General features: G+C 30.4%; 1 protein-coding gene across 1 annotated transcript; it reads left to right on the forward strand.

Moving 5' to 3' along the window:
- Window positions 1–1,279: 1,279 nt before the first annotated feature.
- plekha3 (pleckstrin homology domain containing, family A (phosphoinositide binding specific) member 3) lies at window positions 1,280–17,868 on the forward strand. The gene is made up of 8 exons (XM_068732070.1): window positions 1,280–1,570; window positions 4,350–4,466; window positions 4,565–4,714; window positions 4,899–5,020; window positions 5,224–5,328; window positions 5,515–5,558; window positions 6,898–6,992; window positions 14,839–17,868. The coding sequence occupies exons 1-8, from the start codon at window positions 1,531–1,533 to the stop codon at window positions 14,946–14,948; spliced, it is 783 nt and encodes a 260-aa protein (XP_068588171.1). The 5' UTR covers window positions 1,280–1,530; the 3' UTR covers window positions 14,949–17,868.
- The last annotated feature ends 8,897 nt before the right edge of the window (window positions 17,869–26,765 follow it).

Below are 26,765 nucleotides of genomic sequence, written 5' to 3' on the forward strand. Positions count from 1 at the left end.
AGATATTCGCTCCGCTACATGTCAAAAGGCAAATATTGTTCTGTCACTAACATCTATTTGTCAGCTTTAACTACTTAACATATTAAGATTAATACAAAAATAAATCAACCAGTTTTTAGCTACGCAGCAGCTGAGGCCGTAGCTGCTAAATACAGAAGCACATTACAAGAAAAGAAATAGAATTAGACACGTCTTCATCTGCGGTCACTGCACACTCGTCTCACAACCGGCTGCACATACTGTATGTACAATGTTCATGTACAATGTTACGTTTCCAACTCAAAGGACGGCTCGTTCTTATTAAATATTAGGCTGTAGTCCGTTTACTACGGCTGCAAAGAGGCATCGTTTGTGTTTTAACGACGATTTGCTCGTGAATTATCGACCCGGCAAGAATGAAATCTGTGAATATCTTTCCCACTTTGACGAACAGGCTACATTGACTATGTAAATGCTACCAAACCTCTTCAAAAACCTTTTTGCAAAGCTTGATTTACTTGCCCCTGAAAAATACATTGCATCGAGGAATAGACACAGAAGCCACCGGCTGCAGAGGATGAACCTGAGGGCTTTGAAACACGGAGGTCATTGATCGTTTTCCTCCAAATCAATATTTGTAAGTATCTCTTTGTAAGTTAGTAGTCCCTCGTGACTTTCACCTGCCACATTGTTTTTAATTTGAAAAATTGTGAATCTCTCAGTCACATTCTATTGTTTATATCTTTAAACTCAAATTGCTTGCATTTTAACATGTTATATTTAAAAAATGTCAGCAGACATTACAAATGGAATTTAATTCATCTGAAGGATGAAGTATTATTTGTATGTATTTCTTAAGATAAATATACTATTTAAAAAATAATCTTAGTTTAGCTTTACAGGAAGTAGTTAAAGATAGCACAACCATAAACATCTACAGTTGTAGATGCAAAATACACATTAATGCAATGGTAATATTCAAAAAAACATAAATAGTAAAACACTGAGGGAAGATTTTATTGCATAAAGACAACTTTTACTTTTCCTACTTTGAGTAATCTGCAGATAATTATTACATACTTTTCCTTTTATGTAAGGTTTTGAATGCAGGGCTTGGAGTATTTTCAGTGTGGTATTAGTACTTTTACTTAAAAGTAAAGGATAGAATACTTCCTCCTCCACTGATATCCTAGTAATAATAGTAGTAGTAGTAGTAGTAGTAGTAGTAGTTGTAGTATCACCTTACTTTCAGTCTCCTTGTGAAATGTCCCCACCGGCCTTCCGTAGAATAGCTGCTGTTTTGTTGACATTTTTTTTCCTCCATCAGCTGACTGTCCACAAGTTAGCTCTCCAGTTTATGAATATCTTAGCGCACACACACATACACACACACCCATATCAACATGACATTATCCTGCCAACACTCCCGGTCAGTGTCACTCGAGAGAAAAGCGAACGTTAGCCAGTTAGCTTGTTGCTACTGTTAGCCAGCCTGTCGAGCTACAGCGGGGGAAGCTAACAGGCTAATTTTAGCCGATGTAAAGTGCAACCATGGAGGGGATTCTGTACAAATGGACGAACTACATGACGGGTGAGTCGCCTGTCTGTCCGACAGGTATATTAATCAACTGTCTGTCTGTCCGACAGATGTTTTAGCGAACTGTCTGTCTGCAGCCACAGTGACAGAATGATGAATGGTGGTGTTTGTGTTTTAGCCAGCTGTGCTAATGTCTAACAATCCTCCTTTTAACGGTCAAACGTAGGCTCAGATATTCATGCATGTGCAGCTTATTTCAACATGTATTTACACCTGTAGCTCTTGCTAATGTGGCGTTATTTAATTATGCATTATAGCAATAAAAAGCAGCCCACAGTAACAGGGAGTATAGTGGCATTTGACCTTAATGATGGCAGCTCAGCATGTCTATAAATAATAGTGATAGAAGACAACATACACACTGCTTATGTCTATAAATAATAGTGATAGAAGACAACATACACACTGCTTGTCTTTAAATAATAGTGATAGAAGACAACATACACACTGCTTGTGTTTATAAATAATAGTGATTGAAGACAACATACACACTGCTTGTGTCTTTAAATAATAGTGATAGAAGACAACATACACACTGCTTGTGTCTTTAAGTAATAGTTATAGAAGACAACATACACACTGCTTGTGTTTATAAATAATAGTGATAGAAGACAACATACACACTGCTTGTCTTTAAATAATAGTGATAGAAGACAACATACACACTGCTTGTGTCTTTAAATAATAGTGATAGAAGACAACATACACACTGCTTGTGTTTATAAATAATAGTGATAGAAGACAACATACACACTGCTTGTGTCTAAATAATAGTGATAGAAGACAACATACACACTGCTTGTGTCTTTAAATAATAGTGATAGAAGACAACATACACACTGCTTGTGTCTTTAAGTAATAGTGATAGAAGACAACATACACACTGCTTGTGTCTTTAAGTAATAGTGATAGAAGACAACATACACACTGCTTGTGTCTTTAAATAATAGTGATAGAAGACAACATACACACTGCTTGTGTCTTTAAGTAATAGTGATAGAAGACAACATACACACTGCTTGTGTCTTTAAGTAATAGTTATAGAAGACAACATACACACTGCTTGTGTTTATAAATAATAGTGATAGAAGACAACATACACACTGCTTGTCTTTAAATAATAGTGATAGAAGACAACATACACACTGCTTGTGTCTTTAAATAATAGTGATAGAAGACAACATACACACTGCTTGTGTTTATAAATAATAGTGATAGAAGACAACATACACACTGATTGTGTCTAAATAATAGTGATAGAAGACAACATACACACTGCTTGTGTCTTTAAATAATAGTGATAGAAGACAACATACACACTGCTTGTGTCTTTAAGTAATAGTGATAGAAGACAACATACACACTGCTTGTGTCTTTAAGTAATAGTGATAGAAGACAACATACACACTGCTTGTGTTTATAAATAATAGTGATAGAAGACAACATACACACTGCTTGTGTCTTTAAATAATAGTGATAGAAGACAACATACACACTGCTTGTGTTTATAAATAATAGTGATAGAAGACAACATACACACTGATTGTGTCTATAAATAATAGTGATAGAAGACAACATACACACTGCTTGTCTTTAAATAATAGTGATAGAAGACAACATACACACTACTTGTGTCTTTAAGTAATAGTGATAGAAGACAACATACACACTGCTTGTGTTTATAAATAATAGTGATAGAAGACAACATACACACTGATTGTGTCTAAATAATAGTGATAGAAGACAACATACACACTGCTTGTGTCTTTAAATAATAGTGATAGAAGACAACATACACACTGCTTGTCTTTAAATAATAGTGATAGAAGACAACATACACACTGCTTGTGTCTTTAAGTAATAGTGATAGAAGACAACATACACACTGCTTGTGTTTATAAATAATAGTGATAGAAGACAACATACACACTGCTTGTGTCTTTAAATAATAGTGATAGAAGACAACATACACACTGCTTGTGTTTATAAATAATAGTGATAGAAGACAACATACACACTGCTTGTGTCTATTACTGCTCTGAATAATAATAATAATAGTTTTTATTTGCATTGCACTTTTCAAGCTGGGAGCACAAAGTGCTTTCATATAAATTATATAGACAAGTAGATCAATACCAATACACAATATATCAAGAAATAAAAACAGCGAGATAGAAAGCACACCATTAAAAGACCATTTAAAGACCGTATGAAATACATTTACAAGATGAATCATTCCAAAGTATGTAGGTGAAACTATTAATATAAACTTCAAAAATCTAGATTTGTATTTAAAATAAATTAATAAATAAATCAAATTAATTTTCAGGCGAAAAGGCAAGTTGGTAAAAATGTGTCTTAAGACACATAAAGGCGGAAACAGTGTCAGCAGATCAGATACTAACTGGAAGATTGTTGAAAATTCCCCAACTTTGATTGCACTTATTCCAGGAAGTCAGTCTCCTTGAATCAACTGTGTCACATGATCTGTTGCTCAGATGGCCTCAGTGCAACATGTAGACACATTTAAATAAAGGGGAAGCAAACTACGTTAACATTTAAGTTAATTTATCGTTTCAAGCCGACAAAGACGAGGTCCACTCAGATATTAAATTAAATGGTGAGCAGGTTTATTACTGGACATACCATAATAACAGCATTAGTTGCAACCATAGAATCCGCCATTTATGCAATTAATATCTCTGCTTCTGGTGCATCAGTTGCATTAAAATGTCGGTGTTTACAGAGACATTTGTGACTTTTCTGTCTTCAGGCTGGCAGCCACGCTGGTTCGTCTTGGAGAACGGAGTCATCTCTTACTATGACAGCGAGGACGACGTCGGTAAAGGAAGCAAAGGGTCCATCAAGATGTCCGTGTGTGACATCAAAGGTCATTTGTTGTACAATACCTTCGCCCGTCCTCACTCGTGGTGCTAAACTAATTCAGAGCGCATCCACCAAACACCCGTTCGTGCTTTAATCTTTCAGTTCATCCGACGGATCCGACGCGTCTGGAGTTGATCATCCCCGGCGAGCAGCATTTCTACGTCCGAGCTGTGAACGCCGCGGAGCGACAGAGGTGGCTGGTGGCTTTAGGCTCGTCCAAAGCTGGAACGCTGGACGGTCACAAACACAAAGGTACAAAGAGATGTCCTGCAAATCTGTCCGTCTGGCACTTTCAATAGATTTGTGTCACTATTTTATGACTGATTTATCTCAATATGATGTTTAAAAGAAGAACATTTTAACTCTGTGTGTGTGTGTGTGTGTGTGTGTGTGTGTGTGTGTGTGTGTGTGTGTGTGTGTATGTGTGTGGGGTCAGGTCCAGACTGTCTGAAGACGAAGATGTCTGAGCTTCGTCTGTACTGCGACCTCCTCGTCCAGCAGGTCCAAACCATCCAATCACAGCACACCTCTGATGAAGAGGAAACGCCCACTTCTGAGGTAACACACCTTCTGTTCTTTTAACTTTCTTTTATTTCCACAAAGTTAGACTCATAATTACATTTTAAGAAGTTTGTACCATCAAAAGACACCATAGCAGGTATTGTACAGACAGAAGGGTTCTACTGTCGGATGATTTCATCTTGTCTTATGAGTGATGCAGTGACCACTGCAGGTTGTTTCTATTGTCTCTGTGTCTCCAGGCGTCTCTACTCAGTGCCACCTGTGCAACTTTCATCAGGACGTTGGAGGAGTGTATGACGCTCGCCAACCAGAGTATGACCCCGGACCTCCGGCCTCCTGAAAGGGTAATTCATGACAATACGTCTACAGAAATGTGTTTTTGGTTCCATTTAAAATGACGCAACATTTTTTCACTTCTTTTTTTGTTGCATGCAGATGTTTTGTCATTGCAGGATGGACGTCCTTCATTATTAAACACCGTTGTACTAACTCAAAAGTATTCTCTTCTGTCTTTTTGTCCGCCTGCCCAGATGAAGAGGTCAGTCAGTCACCCTGGAACATACAGCTTTGACCGGTGAGTTAAAACACACGGTACCGAGCCCGCTTCCCTCTATTAATAATAATAATAATAATAATAATAACTTCATTTGTAAAGCACTTTTCATGCAAAGTGCATTTCATAACAGGGTCAAATGTTAATCAACAAACAAAACAAATTGAATAAATGATAAAAATGACCGTAAAACGTTAAAAACAAAAAGATATAGAAATAAAAACTCAATAATTTAAGAGACGAGATCAGCTCAATTTAAAAGCCCCAAAAAATAAGCTTTTAATTTCTAGTAGAATTAACTTCCTGTTCAACCCGATTTATTTGAACTTTAGATTATCTTCCAACCTGCTGGTCTAATAAGAACATCAGGATTTTATGCACTTTGTCGTCATGCATGGCTACTGTAATGAATTACTATCTTTGGCCACCAGGAGGCAGCAAAACACACATTGAATAATTTGTGTCGGCCATAACGGACAGCTTCACATCTTCTTTAAGTCTGTGTTAAACAATATGAACAATGTTTTACTTGCTGTGTTTACAGGGGCCATTAAAGCATCTGTTACTAAATCATTTTCATTGGAGGTGATGGGGGATAAAATCCAAAGTTCATGTCCTTTGTAAAAAAACACACAATCTGTCTGAAGTTAATATGAAGCGTCAGCAGTGAAATCAAGTAGAATATCCTCCAAAAGTACAGTTGTTTTAGTGTGAAACTCACTCCTCCACAGCTCAGCAAGGAAATTGGGAATTTTACACTAGAAAGGCTGCAACGTTGGAAGATATCTACTTGATTCTTGCCTCATATTAAATTGAAATTCACTTTTTTATACATTTTTGCACATAATGACGTCATTTTACATGAAGAAGAGACAGCAGGAACTGTTACACCAAGCAAACCCTGTTACTGTGTCCATTATGACACCTGAAGAATTGTGAACCTTTAATTTAAACAAGACTAATGGACAGGATCTGTAATAATCAATAAGTTTTATTATAAATATATATATACATATATATATATATATATATATATATATATATATATATACACATATACATATATATATACATATATATATATATATATATATATGTATATATATATACACATATATATGTATATATATATATATATATATATACACACATATATATATATATATATATATATATACATATATATACATATATATATAAAACACTGGTTTATTTTACATATTGCTTAATAAAGGGCGGCAGATTTAACTAAAGACACATTCATCACTGATAACTTTAATCTCCTGGAAAGAGAGAGAGAGAGAGAGAGAGAGAGAGAGAGAGAGAGAGAGACTTTTATCATTCCTTTTGTTTTCCTCAGGTTCGGTGTGCTAAAGGAGTATTTGAGTGGAGGTCAAAAGTCAACTCAGCGCAGGCACCGGACGTGCTCCGACAGCTCGCTGTACGATACTGAACGTAAGACACGCTGCCTTATTCCGCTGTGGCTCTGAAGTGATGTACTTTGGTAAAGCAGTGTTCAGGGTATCTGCAAGAATCCTGAAGTTAAATTCATTTCCTTTTTAAAAAACCTTTTTATATATTTTAAGACGTCATTGTCACTTCTAACCTGTTGCATCAGAGACACATTGATTGTAAGATAGTATGACGAACGAAACAGTCTTACTTTTTGATAACTCCTTGGGCCTCTGCTTTATGACTTTTTATGACTTTTTTTCAACATACTATACTATGACATTTTTATGACTTTTTTTCGACATACTATACTATGACTTTTTATGACTTTTTTTTGACATACTATGAATTTTTTTATGACTTTTTTTTGACATACTATACTATGACTTTTTTTCAACATACTATACTATGACTTTTTGTGACTTTTTTTCGACATATTATACTATGACTTTTTTTCAACATACTATACTATGACTTTTTTTCAACATACTATACTATGACTTTTTGTGACTTTTTTTCGACATACTATACTATGACTTTTTTTCAACATACTATACTATGACTTTTTGTGACTTTTTTTCAACATACTATACTATGACTTTTTGTGACTTTTTTTCAACATACTATACTATGACTTTTTTTCAACATACTATACTATGACATTTTTATGACTTTTTTTCAACATACTATACTATGACTTTTTTTCGACATACTATACTGTGACTTTTTTATGACTTTTTTTCGACATACTATACTATGACTTTTTTTATGACTTTTTTTCGACATACTATACTATGACTTTTTTTCAACATACTATACTATGACTTTTTTTCAACATACTATACTATGACTTTTTGTGACTTTTTTCAACATACTATACTATGACTTTTTTATGACTTTTTATGACTTTTTTTCGACATGCAAGACTATGACTTTATTTGACATACTATACTATGACTTTTTTATGACTTTTTATGACTTTTTTTCGACATGCAAGACTATGACTTTATTTGACATGCTATACTATGACTTTTTTATGACTTTTTTTCAACATACTATACTATGACTTTATTTGACATACTATACTATGACTTTTTGTGACTTTTTTTGGACATGCTATACTATGAATTTTTTTATGACTTTTTTTCGACATACTATACTATGACTTTTTATGACTTTTTTTTGACATACTATACTATGACTTTTTATTACTTTTTTCCAACATACTATACTATGACTTTTTTTCGACATACTATACTATGACTTTTTGTGACTTTTTTTCGACATACTATACTATGACTTTTTTTATGACTTTTTTTCAACATGCTATACTATGACTTTTTTATGACTTTTTTATGACTTTTTTTCGACATACTATACTATGACTTTTTTATGACTTTTTTTCGACATACTATACTATGACTTTTTTATGACTTTTTTCGACATACTATACTATGACTTTTTTATGACTTTTTTCGACATACTATACTATGACTTTTTTATGACTTTTTTCCGACATACTATACTATGACTTTTTTTATGGCTTTTTTTCGACATACTATACTATGACTTTTTTATTACTTTTTTCCAACATACTATACTATGGCTTTTTTTCGACATACTATACTATGACTTTTTTATGACTTTTTTTCAACATACTATACTATGACTTTATTTGACATACTATACTATGACTTTTTGTGACTTTTTTTGGACATGCTATACTATGAATTTTTTTATGACTTTTTTTCGACATACTATACTATGACTTTTTATGACTTTTTTTTGACATACTATACTATGACTTTTTATTACTTTTTTCCAACATACTATACTATGACTTTTTTTCGACATACTATACTATGACTTTTTGTGACTTTTTTTCGACATACTATACTATGACTTTTTTTATGACTTTTTTTCAACATGCTATACTATGACTTTTTTATGACTTTTTTATGACTTTTTTTCGACATACTATACTATGACTTTTTTATGACTTTTTTTCGACATACTATACTATGACTTTTTTATGACTTTTTTCGACATACTATACTATGACTTTTTTATGACTTTTTTCGACATACTATACTATGACTTTTTTATGACTTTTTTCCGACATACTATACTATGACTTTTTTTATGGCTTTTTTTCGACATACTATACTATGACTTTTTTATTACTTTTTTCCAACATACTATACTATGGCTTTTTTTCGACATACTATACTATGACTTTTTTATGACTTTTTTCCAACATACTATACTACGACTTTTTATTACTTTTTTTCGACATACTATACTATGACTTTTTTATGACTTTTTTATGACTTTTTTTCGACATACTATACTATGACTTTTTTATGACTTTTTTTTGACATACTATACTATGACTTTTTTCGACATACTATACTATGACTTTTTTATGACTTTTTTCCGACATACTATACTATGACTTTTTATTACTTTTTTTCGACATGCTATACTATGACTTTTTTATGACTTTTTTTGACATGCTATACTATGACTTTTTTTATTACTTTTTTTCGACATTCTATACTATGACTTTTTTTATGACTTTTTTTCGACATGCTATACTATGACTTTTTTTAGGACTTTTTTTCGACATACTATACTATGACTTTTTTTCGACATACTATACTATGACTTTTTGTGACTTTTTTTCGACATACTATACTATGACTTTTTTATGACTTTTTTTCGACATGCTATACTATGACTTTTTTATGACTTTTTTTCGACATACTATACTATGACTTTTTTATGACTTTTTTCCGACATACTATACTATGACTTTTTATGACTTTTTTTCGACATACTATACTATGACTTTTTTTCAACATACTATACTTTGACTTTTTGTGACTTTTTTTCAACATACTATACTATGACTTTTTTTCAACATGCTATACTATGACTTTTTGTGACTTTTTTTCAACATACTATACTATGACTTTTTTTCAACATACTATACTATGACATTTTTATGACTTTTTTTCAACATACTATACTATGACTTTTTTTCGACATACTATACTATGACTTTTTGTGACTTTTTTTTGACATACTATACTATGACTTTTTTATGACTTTTTTCCAACATACTATACTACGACTTTTTATTACTTTTTTTCGACATACTATACTATGACTTTTTTATGACTTTTTTATGACTTTTTTTCGACATACTATACTATGACTTTTTTATGACTTTTTTTTGACATACTATACTATGACTTTTTTCGACATACTATACTATGACTTTTTTATGACTTTTTTCCGACATACTATACTATGACTTTTTTTATTACTTTTTTTCGACATGCTATACTATGACTTTTTTATGACTTTTTTTCGACATACTATACTATGACTTTTTTATGACTTTTTTTGACATGCTATACTATGACTTTTTTTATTACTTTTTTTCGACATGCTATACTATGACTTTTTTTATTACTTTTTTTCGACATTCTATACTATGACTTTTTTTATGACTTTTTTTCGACATACTATACTATGACTTTTTTATGACTTTTTTTCGACATACTATACTATGACTTTTTATGACTTTTTTTCGACATACTATACTATGACTTTTTTTCAACATACTATACTTTGACTTTTTGTGACTTTTTTTCAACATACTATACTATGACTTTTTTTCAACATACTATACTATGACATTTTTATGACTTTTTTTCAACATACTATACTATGACTTTTTTTCGACATACTATACTGTCACTTTTTTTATGACTTTTTTTCGACATACTATACTATGACTTTTTTTATGACTTTTTTTCGACATACTATACTATGACTTTTTTTCAACATACTATACTATGACTTTTTTTCAACATACTATACTATGACTTTTTGTGACTTTTTTCGACATACTATACTCTGACTTTTTGACTTTTTTTCGACATACTATACTATGACTTTTTGTGACTTTTTTCGACATACTATACTATGACTTTTTTATGACTTTTTATGACTTTTTTTCGACATGCTATACTATGACTTTTTTATGACTTTTTTTCGACATACTATACTATGACTTTATTTGACATACTATACTATGACTTTTTATGACTTTTTTTCGACATACTATACTATGACTTTTTTATGACTTTTTTTCGACATACTATACTATGACTTTTTTATGACTTTTTTTTGACATACTATACTATGACTTTTTTCGACATACTATACTATGACTTTTTTATGACTTTTTTCCGACATACTATACTATGACTTTTTTTATTACTTTTTTCGACACGCTATACTATGACTTTTTATGACTTTTTTTCAACATGCTATACTATGACTTTTTTATGACTTTTTTTTGACATACTATACTATGACTTTTTTATGACTTTTTTTGACATGCTATACTATGACTTTTTTTATTACTTTTTTTCGACATTCTATACTATGACTTTTTTTATGACTTTTTTTCGACATGCTATACTATGACTTTTTTATGACTTTTTTTCGACATACTATACTATGACTTTTTTATTACTTTTTTTCGACATTCTATACTATGACTTTTTTTATGACTTTTTTTCGACATACTATACTATGACTTTTTTTCGACATACTATACTATGACTTTTTGTGACTTTTTTTCGACATACTATACCATTACTTTTTTATTACTTTTTTCCAACATACTATACTATGACTTTTTTATGACTTTTTTTCGACATACTATACTATGACTTTTTTATGACTTTTTTCCGACATACTATACTATGACTTTTTATGACTTTTTTCCGACATACTATACTTTGACTTTTTGTGACTTTTTTTCAACATACTATACTATGACTTTTTTTCGACATACTATACTGTGACTTTTTTTATGACTTTTTTTCGACATACTATACTATGACTTTTTTATGACTTTTTTCGACATACTATACTTTGACTTTTTTCGACATACTATACTATGACTTTTTTATGACTTTTTTCGACATACTATACTATGACTTTTTTATGACTTTTTTCGACATACTATACTTTGACTTTTTTCGACATACTATACTATGACATTTTTATGACTTTTTTCGACATACTATAGTATGACTTTTTTTATGACTTTTTTCGACATGCTATACTTTGACTTTTTTGACATACTATACTATAACTTTTTTTACTTTTTTCGACATACTATACTATGACTTTTTTTTACTTTTTTCGACATACTATACTATGACTTTTTTATGTATTTTTTCGACATGCTATACTATGACTTTTTTTATGACTTTTTTCGTCATACTATACTATGACTTTTTTCTACATACTATACTATGACTTTTTTTACTTTTTTCGACATACTATACTATGACTTTTTTTATGACTTTTTTCGTCATACTATACTATGACTTTTTTCTACATACTATACTATGACTTTTTTATGTATTTTTTCGACATACTATACTATGACTTTTTTATGACTTTTTTTGACATACTATACTTTGACTTTTTTTCAACATACTATACTATGACATTTTTATGACTTTTTTTCAACATACTATACTATGACTTTTTTTCGACATACTATACTGTGACTTTTTTTATGACTTTTTTTCGACATACTATACTATGACTTTTTTTATGACTTTTTTTCGACATACTATACTATGACTTTTTTTCAACATACTATACTATGACTTTTTTTCGACATACTATACTATGACTTTTTTTCAACATACTATACTATGACTTTTTTTCAACATACTATACTATGACTTTTTGTGACTTTTTTCGACATACTATACTATGACTTTTTTATGACTTTTTTCGACATGCTATACTATGACTTTTTTTATTACTTTTTTTCGACATTCTATACTATGACTTTTTTTATGACTTTTTTTCGACATACTATACTATGACTTTTTTTCGACATACTATACTATGACTTTTTGTGACTTTTTTTCGACATACTATACTATGACTTTTTTATGACTTTTTTTCGACATACTATACTATGACTTTTTTATGACTTTTTTCCGACATACTATACTATGACTTTTTATGACTTTTTTTCGACATACTATACTATGACTTTTTTCGACATACTATACTATGACTTTTTTATGACTTTTTTCCGACATGCTATACTATGACTTTTTTTATTACTTTTTTTCGACATTCTATACTATGACTTTTTTTATGACTTTTTTTCGACATGCTATACTATGACTTTTTTTATGACTTTTTTTCGACATACTATACTATGACTTTTTTTCGACATACTATACTATGACTTTTTTATGACTTTTTTCGACATGCTATACTATGACTTTTTTTATTACTTTTTTTCGACATTCTATACTATGACTTTTTTTATGACTTTTTTTCGACATGCTATACTATGACTTTTTTTATGACTTTTTTTCGACATACTATACTATGACTTTTTTTCGACATACTATACTATGACTTTTTGTGACTTTTTTTCGACATACTATACTATGACTTTTTTATGACTTTTTTTCGACATGCTATACTATGACTTTTTTTATGACTTTTTTTCGACATACTATACTATGACTTTTTTTTGACATACTATACTATGACTTTTTTATGACTTTTTTCGACATGCTATACTATGACTTTTTTTATTACTTTTTTTCGACATTCTATACTATGACTTTTTTTATGACTTTTTTTCGACATGCTATACTATGACTTTTTTTATGACTTTTTTTCGACATACTATACTATGACTTTTTTTCGACATACTATACTATGACTTTTTGTGACTTTTTTTCGACATACTATACTATGACTTTTTTATGACTTTTTTTCGACATACTATACTATGACTTTTTTTCGACATACTATACTATGACTTTTTTATGACTTTTTTTCGACATACTATACTATGACTTTTTTATGACTTTTTTTCGACATACTATACTATGACTTTTTTATGACTTTTTTTTGACATACTATACTACGACTTTTTTCGACATACTATACTATGACTTTTTTATGACTTTTTTCCGACATACTATACTATGACTTTTTTATGACTTTTTTCGACATGCTATACTATGACTTTTTTTATTACTTTTTTTCGACATTCTATACTATGACTTTTTTTATGACTTTTTTTCGACATGCTATACTATGACTTTTTTTATGACTTTTTTTCGACATACTATACTATGACTTTTTTTCGACATGCTATACTATGACTTTTTTATGACTTTTTTTCGACATACTATACTATGACTTTTTATGACTTTTTTTCGATATACTATACTATGACTTTTTTCGACATACTATACTATGACTTTTTGTGACTTTTTTTCGACATACTATGACTTTTTTATGACTTTTTTTCGACATACTATACCATTACTTTTTTATTACTTTTTTCCAACATACTATACTATGAGTTTTTTTGGACATACTATACTATGACTTTTTAATGACTTTTTTTCGACATACTATACTTTGACTTTTCTAATGTATTTTTTCGAGTGTAGAAGTGCAACCATCATCGTCTTTGACAGGTTGAACTTTTCAGCTGTCGCAGGAAGTCCATCCTCTGTTGTGCTTTTGATGAGAGCGCTGATGTTCAGCTCCCACCTGAGGGCTGAGATGCAGAAGGACTCCTCAGCGTTGACTCGGTGTCTTTGTTTGCCTTCAGGGCAATGAGCTCTAAACTGTTCATGAAAATAGACATAGTATAGGGTGTCAAAAAAAAAAAGGGTTCAATGCAATTTATTTTGTACGGCCCAAAATCACAAATCAGCCTCAGAGGGCGTTACAAACTGTACTGTGTGTGTGTGTGTTCTAGGTGTGCTGCCCAGTGTCAACGGAGACTCGTCCTCCATCCCCGAGGAGAGGGGAGGCAGCGTGAGTCCAAAGACCACACCCACTGACACAGACACTGACCTGTCCATCTGAAGACCGGACGACACCAACATCAGCCTGCTTATTGACGTCGTCGTCGTTAAACAGAGAGATGAGTTCACCATCTCCTCTGGGATTATCCTTCCTGTACTTTCTCTCTGACGTGAGCTGATTGCCAAACACGTGCACTTTTGAATCGTGATGATTGTTAGTTTCTTTTTTTTTTTTTTTTTTTTTTTTTTTAAGTGTTTCAGTTGCACAGTTACACACTGGAGACAACAGCACCTGAGACATGGTGAGTATTACAGAACACGATGCTCTGAGCTGCTGAGGAGCACACTCGTGGAGATGATGGAAGGGATTGTGAGCTGAAGCTCCAATCCTGGACAAATGTGCGAATGAAAACGTTACTGTGACCGCAGTTCACCTGGACCTTCTGAGAGGCCGCCGGGTGAGGACAGCGATTGTCCTAGGCAGCTCCCTGACGCAGTGTGAAGACCAATAACTGGATCGTTTGTTCACAAACAAACCCGAGAATGTGCTGGAAATGTTGCATTTTGGAGGTTGTGTTGTTTTTATGAGGTTTTGATGGGACGTTGAACTCAAAAGCATCTTCTGACACAGGATTTTCTGCCTCCCCCCCCCCCACATGCTCAAGAAGTTGCCACGCCTCTTCTACATTCTTCTTTCAGGCCTCCGTAGTTGTGCTCGTCTGCTGAAAGCAAAGATAAAAAGAAGGACTCCGCCCCTCTTCCTGCTAGCTTCTTGTCGGTAGCCAAGTCTCGCTGTGGATGAAACCGTGCTGATAAAATAAAATGGCGTCTCTGCAGGCGATCTCTGGTGAAGTAAACTCACGGTGAGCCGAGGGTCATCGGATGCCAAAAGTTTGCACAGACGTTACAAATGTGCCGTCACGCTTCTTCTCGATAGTTCAACTGGTCATGACTCAATGTGTGCAAGTTGCTGCCTTTTTATTGTTTGTATTTGAGTGTTTTTGGGCGCGGATGAATTCCAGCCACACGGGACCCTGAAAAGACAGAAAGTACGGTGGCCCTGAGAGCTCAACTGCCTCTCTAGAAAACAGGAAAAGACAAACAAATTTAAGAGACACAATCGCAGATGTGTTCATTTGCTTTCTTCCGTAGTGTTGAGCTCTCGGGGCCGTGAATAAGTGCTTTATAACTGATGGAGGTTTGACTTCAGACGATGCCTCGTGGTCTTTCTCTGCACACTTTTCTCTTGCCAAAGCTAACTTACTTTAGCAGGTTTGTGCCACGTCTCAAACTGCCTCTACTCTTCCATTAGTGGGTCAAATCAGCGTTACGTTTTAAAATGATAAAAAAAAAAAAAAGCATGGAGGGCGTAGGACAAATCAATCTTCAGGTAAAACATTTGAAATGATGAGCGAGTGAATGGAAGCGGTGAAAACAAACTGAGCTGCGACTCGTGAATCTAGTTTCCTGTCTCGGTGAATCACCTTTTTTTTAAAGGTTCAGTCAGTGATTCTTTTTACGCTGATGTTGATCCCGTTACAGACGGAGATGAACCGCGGTGTCATCCTTCACCTATGACCTCTTCAGAGGACCGTTCACTCCTTCGCAAAGGCCAAAAAACACATTTGACGCTATAGGATGTTTGTATTTTTAAGAGACTTTAATATAAACCTGTAATACATGTTTTGGCCTGGAGGGAATTATGTCCAGACGAACTGACCACAGCTGTCAAAATCCATCCAGCAATCAGAGGCGTTCACGTTCAAACAGTTATTAAAGAGAATAACGTTTATTCAGCTGAATGAAGGTAACTTTTCAGTGAGTAGCTGTGGTTGTTTTTGCACTTTATAGACTTAAAAACAATGTCCTTCTTTTGAATGTTAGTGCTCTGAAACAGGTACTGTGGTGGGTAATGGTGACGATGATTGTGAAACTGACGTTAATGTTTATTTTTGTTTCGTGTCTTATTTTGAAAGGGTGTCCTGGAGTTGCAGCAGCCTTACATGTATTTTAAGCGAGACTTCCTCCTTGTGTTCAGTACGTGTTGTGAACGCTTCTGACGTCAAACAACTTGTGATTTTATAATTATTTATAACGGCATGGTAGTTCTATATTTTACCTTTACAGGATCATTTCTGTTTCTTTTTTTACTTTATCAGATGATCTTATTTATACACAAACATTAGAACCGTTACATGAGCTTGTAAAGTAGAACAGGTACAACAGAGAGGAAACAAGAAGAATACATATTTAAAGATTAATAAGGGGAGAATAGATAAAAAAACAAGTAGTCCGCTATTTAGAATGATCCCCAAATACATTCATTTTCGGATTTTTCCGTAACTTTTAAAGACGGTACATGAATGATGAAGATCGTGAATGTTCTCTACACTGTTTAAAACCCTTCATTGTGATCTCATCTTGGACAAACGCTCGCTTTTAAACATTTTGAGCAATTTGCTTTGAGATTGATATCGCTCTCTTAATCTCTTATTTGTCCGGTAATTCATCTGTAATCTGTGTGTTTTTTTCACTACAGATTAAACAAACACGATATAACATGTTACACCTTTAGACTTGCTGGATTTCGTTGCCTTTGTTCAGGGCCAGGCTAGCAGTTTCCCCCCCCCCGTTCCCAGTCCTTGTGCTAAGCTAAGCTAACCATCCAGCATCATGATGAGAGTGGTTGAACTTATTTTAACCATCATGTCAACACTCTTCCTTTAAGTCCACTCACGCGGCTCTGCTTCTTGTTTCGAGGAAGACGAACTGTAATCAACCTGCTGACTTTAAACTGACTCGTGTTTCCATGAAGTGACGACGGCCTGTTCAGTTTTTTTGGACAAACCAGTGGAGAGATTTTCACGCCTTAAGTGTCTCTGCACGAAGTAACGTGTGTTGGTTGTATCAGACTTTGCATTATATAAATAAAACAATAATATTTTAAACTGAAGAGTATTTGTGGGAGTTTGTTTTGTGTGTTTGGGGGGTTTAAATGCACACATGTCCAACCTGCCATTAAGCATAAATAAATATAAATACAGTTAAGACTTTAACGTGGTGATTCTTTTATATAATAAAAATAACACCGTCAGCTGTGAGCTGTCTGTTTTCTTTCTTGTTGATTCCACTGTAAAGACGCTTTACCTTTAAACTGTTAAAGGATGAACTGTAATGAACCCTCTGCAGTGAGCCTTCACTTCAACAGGACGACAGGAAGAGCTTGTGTGTATTTAACTCCAACAACAGTTTCCTGTTTCACCTTGAGGAACCAGAGATGGACAATTTACAAATATGTGAAAAACAAAATAAATACAAAGAGGCTCTTTGTATCATGTTTGTGTGTGTGTGCGTGTGTGTGTGTGTGTGTGTGTGTGTTCCACCTACAGTAGCTGCTAAGTCTCTCCAGATGTCTCCACTGAGACAAAGTGTTTCCTCCACCACTGCCAACACACACACACACACACACACACACACACACACATTTCGACATACTATACCATTACTTTTTTATGACTTTTTTCCAACATACTATACTATGACTTTATGACTTTTTTCGACATACTATACTATGACTTTTTTATGACTTTTTTCGACATGCTATACTATAACTTTTTTATGACTTTTTTCGACATACTATACTATGACTTTTTTATGACTTTTTTCGACATGCTATACTATAACTTTTTTATGACTTTTTTTCGACATACTATACTATGACTTTTTTATGACTTTTTTTCGACATGCTATACTATGACTTTTTTTTACTTTTTTCGACATACTATACTTTGACTTTTTTCGACATACTATACTATGACTTTTTTATGTATTTTTTCGACATACTATACTATGACTTTTTTTGACATACTATACTATGACCTTTTTTACTTTTTTCGACATGCTATACTATGACTTTTTTATGTATTTTTTCGACATGCTATACTATGACTTTTTTTACTTTTTTCGACATACTATACTATGACTTTTTTATGACTTTTTTCGACATGCTATACTATGACTTTTTTATGTATTTTTTCGAGATACTATACTATGACTTTTTTATGACTTTTTTCGACATGCTATACTATGACTTTTTTCGACATACTATACTATGATTTTTTTTTACTTTTTTCGACATGCTATACTATGACTTTTTCGACATACTATACTATGACTTTTTTTACTTTTTTCGACATACTATACTATGACTTTTTACTTTTTTCGACATACTATACTATGACTTTTTTATGACTTTTTTCGACATACTATACTATGACTTTTTTTCGACATACTATACTATGACTTTTTTATGACTTTTTTCGACATACTATACTATGACTTTTTTATGACTTTTTTTCGACATGCTATACTATGACTTTTTTATGACTTTTTTCGACATGCTATACTATGACTTTTTTCGACATGCTATACTATGACTTTTTTATGTATTTTTTCGACATACTATACTATGACTTTTTTTCGACATACTATACTATGACTTTTTTATGACTTTTTTCGACATACTATACTATGACTTTTTTATGACTTTTTTTCGACATGCTATACTATGACTTTTTTTATGACTTTTTTCGACATGCTATACTTTGACTTTTTTGACATACTATACTATGACTTTTTTCGACATGCTATACTATGACTTTTTTCGATATACTATACTATAACTTTTTTTACTTTTTTCGACATACTATACTATGACTTTTTTTTACTTTTTTCAACATACTATACTATGACTTTTTTATGTATTTTTTCGACATGCTATACTATGACTTTTTTTATGACTTTTTTCGTCATACTATACTATGACTTTTTTATGTATTTTTTCGACATACTATACTATGACTTTTTTATGTATTTTTTCGACATACTATACTTTGACTTTTTTCGACATGCTATACTATGACTTTTTTATGACTTTTTTCGACATACAATACTATGACTTTTTTTCAACATACTATACTATGACTTTTTTATGTATTTTTTCGACATACTATACTATGACTTTTTTATGTATTTTTTCGACATACTATATACTTTGACTTTTTTCGACATGCTATACTATGACTTTTTTTATGACTTTTTTCGACATGCTATACTTTGACTTTTTTGACATACTATACTATGACTTTTTTCGACATGCTATACTATGACTTTTTTCGATATACTATACTATAACTTTTTTTACTTTTTTCGACATACTATACTATGACTTTTTTTTACTTTTTTCAACATACTATACTATGACTTTTTTATGTATTTTTTCGACATGCTATACTATGACTTTTTTATGTATTTTTTCGACATGCTATACTATGACTTTTTTTATGACTTTTTTCATCATACTATACTATGACTTTTTTATGACTTTTTTCGACATACTATACTTTGACTTTTTTCGACATACTATACTATGACTTTTTTATGACTTTTTTTCGACATACTATACTATGACTTTTTTATGACTTTTTTTCGACATACTATACTATGACTTTTTTATGACTTTTTTCGACATACTATACTATGACTTTTTTATGACTTTTTTTTCGACATGCTATACTATGACTTTTTTTTACTTTTTTCGACATACTATACTTTGACTTTTTTCGACATACTATACTATGACTTTTTTATGTATTTTTTCGACATACTATACTATGACTTTTTTTATGACTTTTTTCATCATGCTATACTATGACTTTTTTATGACTTTTTTCGACATACTATACTTTGACTTTTTTCGACATACTATACTATGACTTTTTTATGACTTTTTTCGACATACAATACTATGACTTTTTTTCAACATACTATACTATGACTTTTTTATGTATTTTTTCGACATACTATACTATGACTTTTTTATGTATTTTTTCGACATACTATACTTTGACTTTTTTCGACATGCCATACTATGACTTTTTTTTAACTTTTTTCGACATACTATACTATGACTTTTTTTCGACATACTATACTATGACTTTTTTATGACTTTTTTCGACATACTATACTATGACTTTTTTTTAACTTTTTTCGACATACTATATACTTTGACTTTTTTCGACATGCTATACTATGACTTTTTTTATGACTTTTTTTGACATGCTATACTTTGACTTTTTTGACATACTATACTATGACTTTTTTCGACATGCTATACTATGACTTTTTTCGATATACTATACTATAACTTTTTTTACTTTTTTCGACATACTATACTATGACTTTTTTTTACTTTTTTCAACATACTATACTATGACTTTTTTATGTATTGTTTCGACATGCTATACTATGACTTTTTTATGTATTTTTTCGACATGCTATACTATGACTTTTTTTATGACTTTTTTCATCATACTATACTATGACTTTTTTATGACTTTTTTCGACATACTATACTTTGACTTTTTTCGACATACTATACTATGACTTTTTTATGACTTTTTTTCGACATACTATACTATGACTTTTTTATGACTTTTTTTCGACATACTATACTATGACTTTTTTGACATACTATACTATGACTTTTTTATGACTTTTTTCGACATACTATACTATGACTTTTTTATGACTTTTTTTTCGACATGCTATACTATGACTTTTTTTTACTTTTTTCGACATACTATACTTTGACTTTTTTCGACATACTATACTATGACTTTTTTATGTATTTTTTCGACATACTATACTATGACTTTTTTTATGACTTTTTTCATCATACTATACTATGACTTTTTTATGACTTTTTTCGACATACTATACTTTGACTTTTTTCGACATACTATACTATGACTTTTTTATGACTTTTTTCGACATACAATACTATGACTTTTTTTCAACATACTATACTATGACTTTTTTATGTATTTTTTCGACATACTATACTATGACTTTTTTTAACTTTTTTCGACATACTATACTATGACTTTTTTTCGACATACTATACTATGACTTTTTTTAACTTTTTTCGACATACTATATACTTTGACTTTTTTCGACATGCTATACTATGACTTTTTTTATGACTTTTTTCGACATGCTATACTTTGACTTTTTTGACATACTATACTATGACTTTTTTCGACATGCTATACTATGACTTTTTTCGATATACTATACTATAACTTTTTTTACTTTTTTCGACATACTATACTATGACTTTTTTTTACTTTTTTCAACATACTATACTATGACTTTTTTATGTATTTTTTCGACATGCTATACTATGACTTTTTTATGACTTTTTTCGACATACTATACTATGACTTTTTTCAACATACTATACTATGACTTTTTTATGACTTTTTTTCGACATACTATACTATGACTTTTTTATGACTTTTTTCGACATACTATACTATGACTTTTTTATGACTTTTTTTTCGACATGCTATACTATGACTTTTTTTTACTTTTTTCGACATACTATACTTTGACTTTTTTCGACATACTATACTATGACTTTTTTATGTATTTTTTCGACATACTATACTATGACTTTTTTTGACATACTATACTATGACCTTTTTTACTTTTTTCGACATGCTATACTATGACTTTTTTATGTATTTTTTCGACATGCTATACTATGACTTTTTTTACTTTTTTCGACATACTATACTATGACTTTTTTATGTATTTTTTCGAGATACTATACTATGACTTTTTTATGACTTTTTTATGACTTTTTTCGACATGCTATACTATGACTTTTTTATGTATTTTTTCGAGATACTATACTATGACTTTTTTATGACTTTTTTTCGACATGCTATACTATGACTTTTTTCGACATACTATACTATGATTTTTTTTTACTTTTTTCGACATGCTATACTATGACTTTTTCGACATACTATACTATGACTTTTTTTACTTTTTTCGACATACTATACTATGACTTTTTACTTTTTTCGACATACTATACTATCACTTTTTTATGACTTTTTTCGACATACTATACTTTGACTTTTTCGACATACTATACTATGACTTTTTTATGTATTTTTTCGACATACTATACTTTGACTTTTTTCGACATGCTATACTATGACTTTTTTATGTATTTTTTCGACATACTATACTATGACTTTTTTTCGACATACTATACTATGACTTTTTTATGACTTTTTTTCGACATACTATACTATGACTTTTTTATGACTTTTTTTCGACATGCTATACTATGACTTTTTTATGACTTTTTTCGACATGCTATACTATGACTTTTTTTATGACTTTTTTCGACATGCTATACTTTGACTTTTTTGACATACTATACTATGACTTTTTTCGACATGCTATACTATGACTTTTTTATGACTTTTTTTCGACATGCTATACTATGACTTTTTTATGACTTTTTTTCGACATGCTATACTATGACTTTTTTATGACTTTTTTTCGACATGCTATACTATGACTTTTTTATGACTTTTTTCGACATACTATACTATGACTTTTTTTATGACTTTTTTCGACATGCTATACTTTGACTTTTTTGACATACTATACTATGACTTTTTTCGACATGCTATACTATGACTTTTTTTGATATACTATACTATAACTTTTTTTACTTTTTTCGACATACTATACTATGACTTTTTTTTACTTTTTTCAACATACTATACTATGACTTTTTTATGTATTTTTTCGACATGCTATACTATGACTTTTTTTATGACTTTTTTCGTCATACTATACTATGACTTTTTTATGTATTTTTTCGACATACTATACTATGACTTTTTTATGTATTTTTTCGACATACTATACTATGACTTTTTTATGTATTTTTTCGACATACTATACTATGACTTTTTTTATGACTTTTTTCATCATGCTATACTATGACTTTTTTATGACTTTTTTCGACATACTATACTTTGACTTTTTTCGACATACTATACTATGACTTTTTTATGACTTTTTTCGACATACAATACTATGACTTTTTTTCAACATACTATACTATGACTTTTTTATGTATTTTTTCGACATACTATACTATGACTTTTTTATGTATTTTTTCGACATACTATACTTTGACTTTTTTCGACATGCCATACTATGACTTTTTTTTAACTTTTTTCGACATACTATACTATGACTTTTTTTCGACATACTATACTATGACTTTTTTATGACTTTTTTCGACATACTATACTATGACTTTTTTTTAACTTTTTTCGACATACTATATACTTTGACTTTTTTCGACATGCTATACTATGACTTTTTTTATGACTTTTTTTGACATGCTATACTTTGACTTTTTTGACATACTATACTATGACTTTTTTCGACATGCTATACTATGACTTTTTTCGATATACTATACTATAACTTTTTTTACTTTTTTCGACATACTATACTATGACTTTTTTTTACTTTTTTCAACATACTATACTATGACTTTTTTATGTATTGTTTCGACATGCTATACTATGACTTTTTTATGTATTTTTTCGACATGCTATACTATGACTTTTTTTATGACTTTTTTCATCATACTATACTATGACTTTTTTATGACTTTTTTCGACATACTATACTTTGACTTTTTTCGACATACTATACTATGACTTTTTTATGACTTTTTTTCGACATACTATACTATGACTTTTTTATGACTTTTTTTCGACATACTATACTATGACTTTTTTGACATACTATACTATGACTTTTTTATGACTTTTTTCGACATACTATACTATGACTTTTTTATGACTTTTTTTTCGACATGCTATACTATGACTTTTTTTTACTTTTTTCGACATACTATACTTTGACTTTTTTCGACATACTATACTATGACTTTTTTATGTATTTTTTCGACATACTATACTATGACTTTTTTTATGACTTTTTTCATCATACTATACTATGACTTTTTTATGACTTTTTTCGACATACTATACTTTGACTTTTTTCGACATACTATACTATGACTTTTTTATGACTTTTTTCGACATACAATACTATGACTTTTTTTCAACATACTATACTATGACTTTTTTATGTATTTTTTCGACATACTATACTATGACTTTTTTTAACTTTTTTCGACATACTATACTATGACTTTTTTTCGACATACTATACTATGACTTTTTTATGACTTTTTTCGACATACTATACTATGACTTTTTTTAACTTTTTTCGACATACTATATACTTTGACTTTTTTCGACATGCTATACTATGACTTTTTTTATGACTTTTTTCGACATGCTATACTTTGACTTTTTTGACATACTATACTATGACTTTTTTCGACATGCTATACTATGACTTTTTTCGATATACTATACTATAACTTTTTTTACTTTTTTCGACATACTATACTATGACTTTTTTTTACTTTTTTCAACATACTATACTATGACTTTTTTATGTATTTTTTCGACATGCTATACTATGACTTTTTTATGACTTTTTTCGACATACTATACTATGACTTTTTTCAACATACTATACTATGACTTTTTTATGACTTTTTTTCGACATACTATACTATGACTTTTTTATGACTTTTTTCGACATACTATACTATGACTTTTTTATGACTTTTTTTTCGACATGCTATACTATGACTTTTTTTTACTTTTTTCGACATACTATACTTTGACTTTTTTCGACATACTATACTATGACTTTTTTATGTATTTTTTCGACATACTATACTATGACTTTTTTTGACATACTATACTATGACCTTTTTTACTTTTTTCGACATGCTATACTATGACTTTTTTATGTATTTTTTCGACATGCTATACTATGACTTTTTTTACTTTTTTCGACATACTATACTATGACTTTTTTATGTATTTTTTCGAGATACTATACTATGACTTTTTTATGACTTTTTTATGACTTTTTTCGACATGCTATACTATGACTTTTTTATGTATTTTTTCGAGATACTATACTATGACTTTTTTATGACTTTTTTTCGACATGCTATACTATGACTTTTTTCGACATACTATACTATGATTTTTTTTTACTTTTTTCGACATGCTATACTATGACTTTTTCGACATACTATACTATGACTTTTTTTACTTTTTTCGACATACTATACTATGACTTTTTACTTTTTTCGACATACTATACTATCACTTTTTTATGACTTTTTTCGACATACTATACTTTGACTTTTTCGACATACTATACTATGACTTTTTTATGTATTTTTTCGACATACTATACTTTGACTTTTTTCGACATGCTATACTATGACTTTTTTATGTATTTTTTCGACATACTATACTATGACTTTTTTTCGACATACTATACTATGACTTTTTTATGACTTTTTTTCGACATACTATACTATGACTTTTTTATGACTTTTTTTCGACATGCTATACTATGACTTTTTTATGACTTTTTTCGACATGCTATACTATGACTTTTTTTATGACTTTTTTCGACATGCTATACTTTGACTTTTTTGACATACTATACTATGACTTTTTTCGACATGCTATACTATGACTTTTTTATGACTTTTTTTCGACATGCTATACTATGACTTTTTTATGACTTTTTTTCGACATGCTATACTATGACTTTTTTATGACTTTTTTTCGACATGCTATACTATGACTTTTTTATGACTTTTTTCGACATACTATACTATGACTTTTTTTATGACTTTTTTCGACATGCTATACTTTGACTTTTTTGACATACTATACTATGACTTTTTTCGACATGCTATACTATGACTTTTTTTGATATACTATACTATAACTTTTTTTACTTTTTTCGACATACTATACTATGACTTTTTTTTACTTTTTTCAACATACTATACTATGACTTTTTTATGTATTTTTTCGACATG

The sequence above is a fragment of the Cebidichthys violaceus genome, unplaced genomic scaffold (assembly GCF_023349555.1).
Source record: "Cebidichthys violaceus isolate CVI_PGR_0920_01 unplaced genomic scaffold, fCebVio1.0.p SCAF_56, whole genome shotgun sequence".
Lineage (NCBI taxonomy): Eukaryota > Metazoa > Chordata > Actinopteri > Perciformes > Stichaeidae > Cebidichthys > Cebidichthys violaceus.

Coding starts and splice junctions, on each gene's coding strand:
- plekha3 (XM_068732070.1), top strand. CDS start 1,531: ATGGAGGGGATTCTGTACAAATGGACGAACTACATGACGG. Junction 5,021..5,223: donor AGGAAACGCCCACTTCTGAG/GTAACACACCTT, acceptor CTGTGTCTCCAG/GCGTCTCTACTCAGTGCCAC. Junction 6,993..14,838: donor CTCGCTGTACGATACTGAAC/GTAAGACACGCT, acceptor TGTGTGTTCTAG/GTGTGCTGCCCAGTGTCAAC.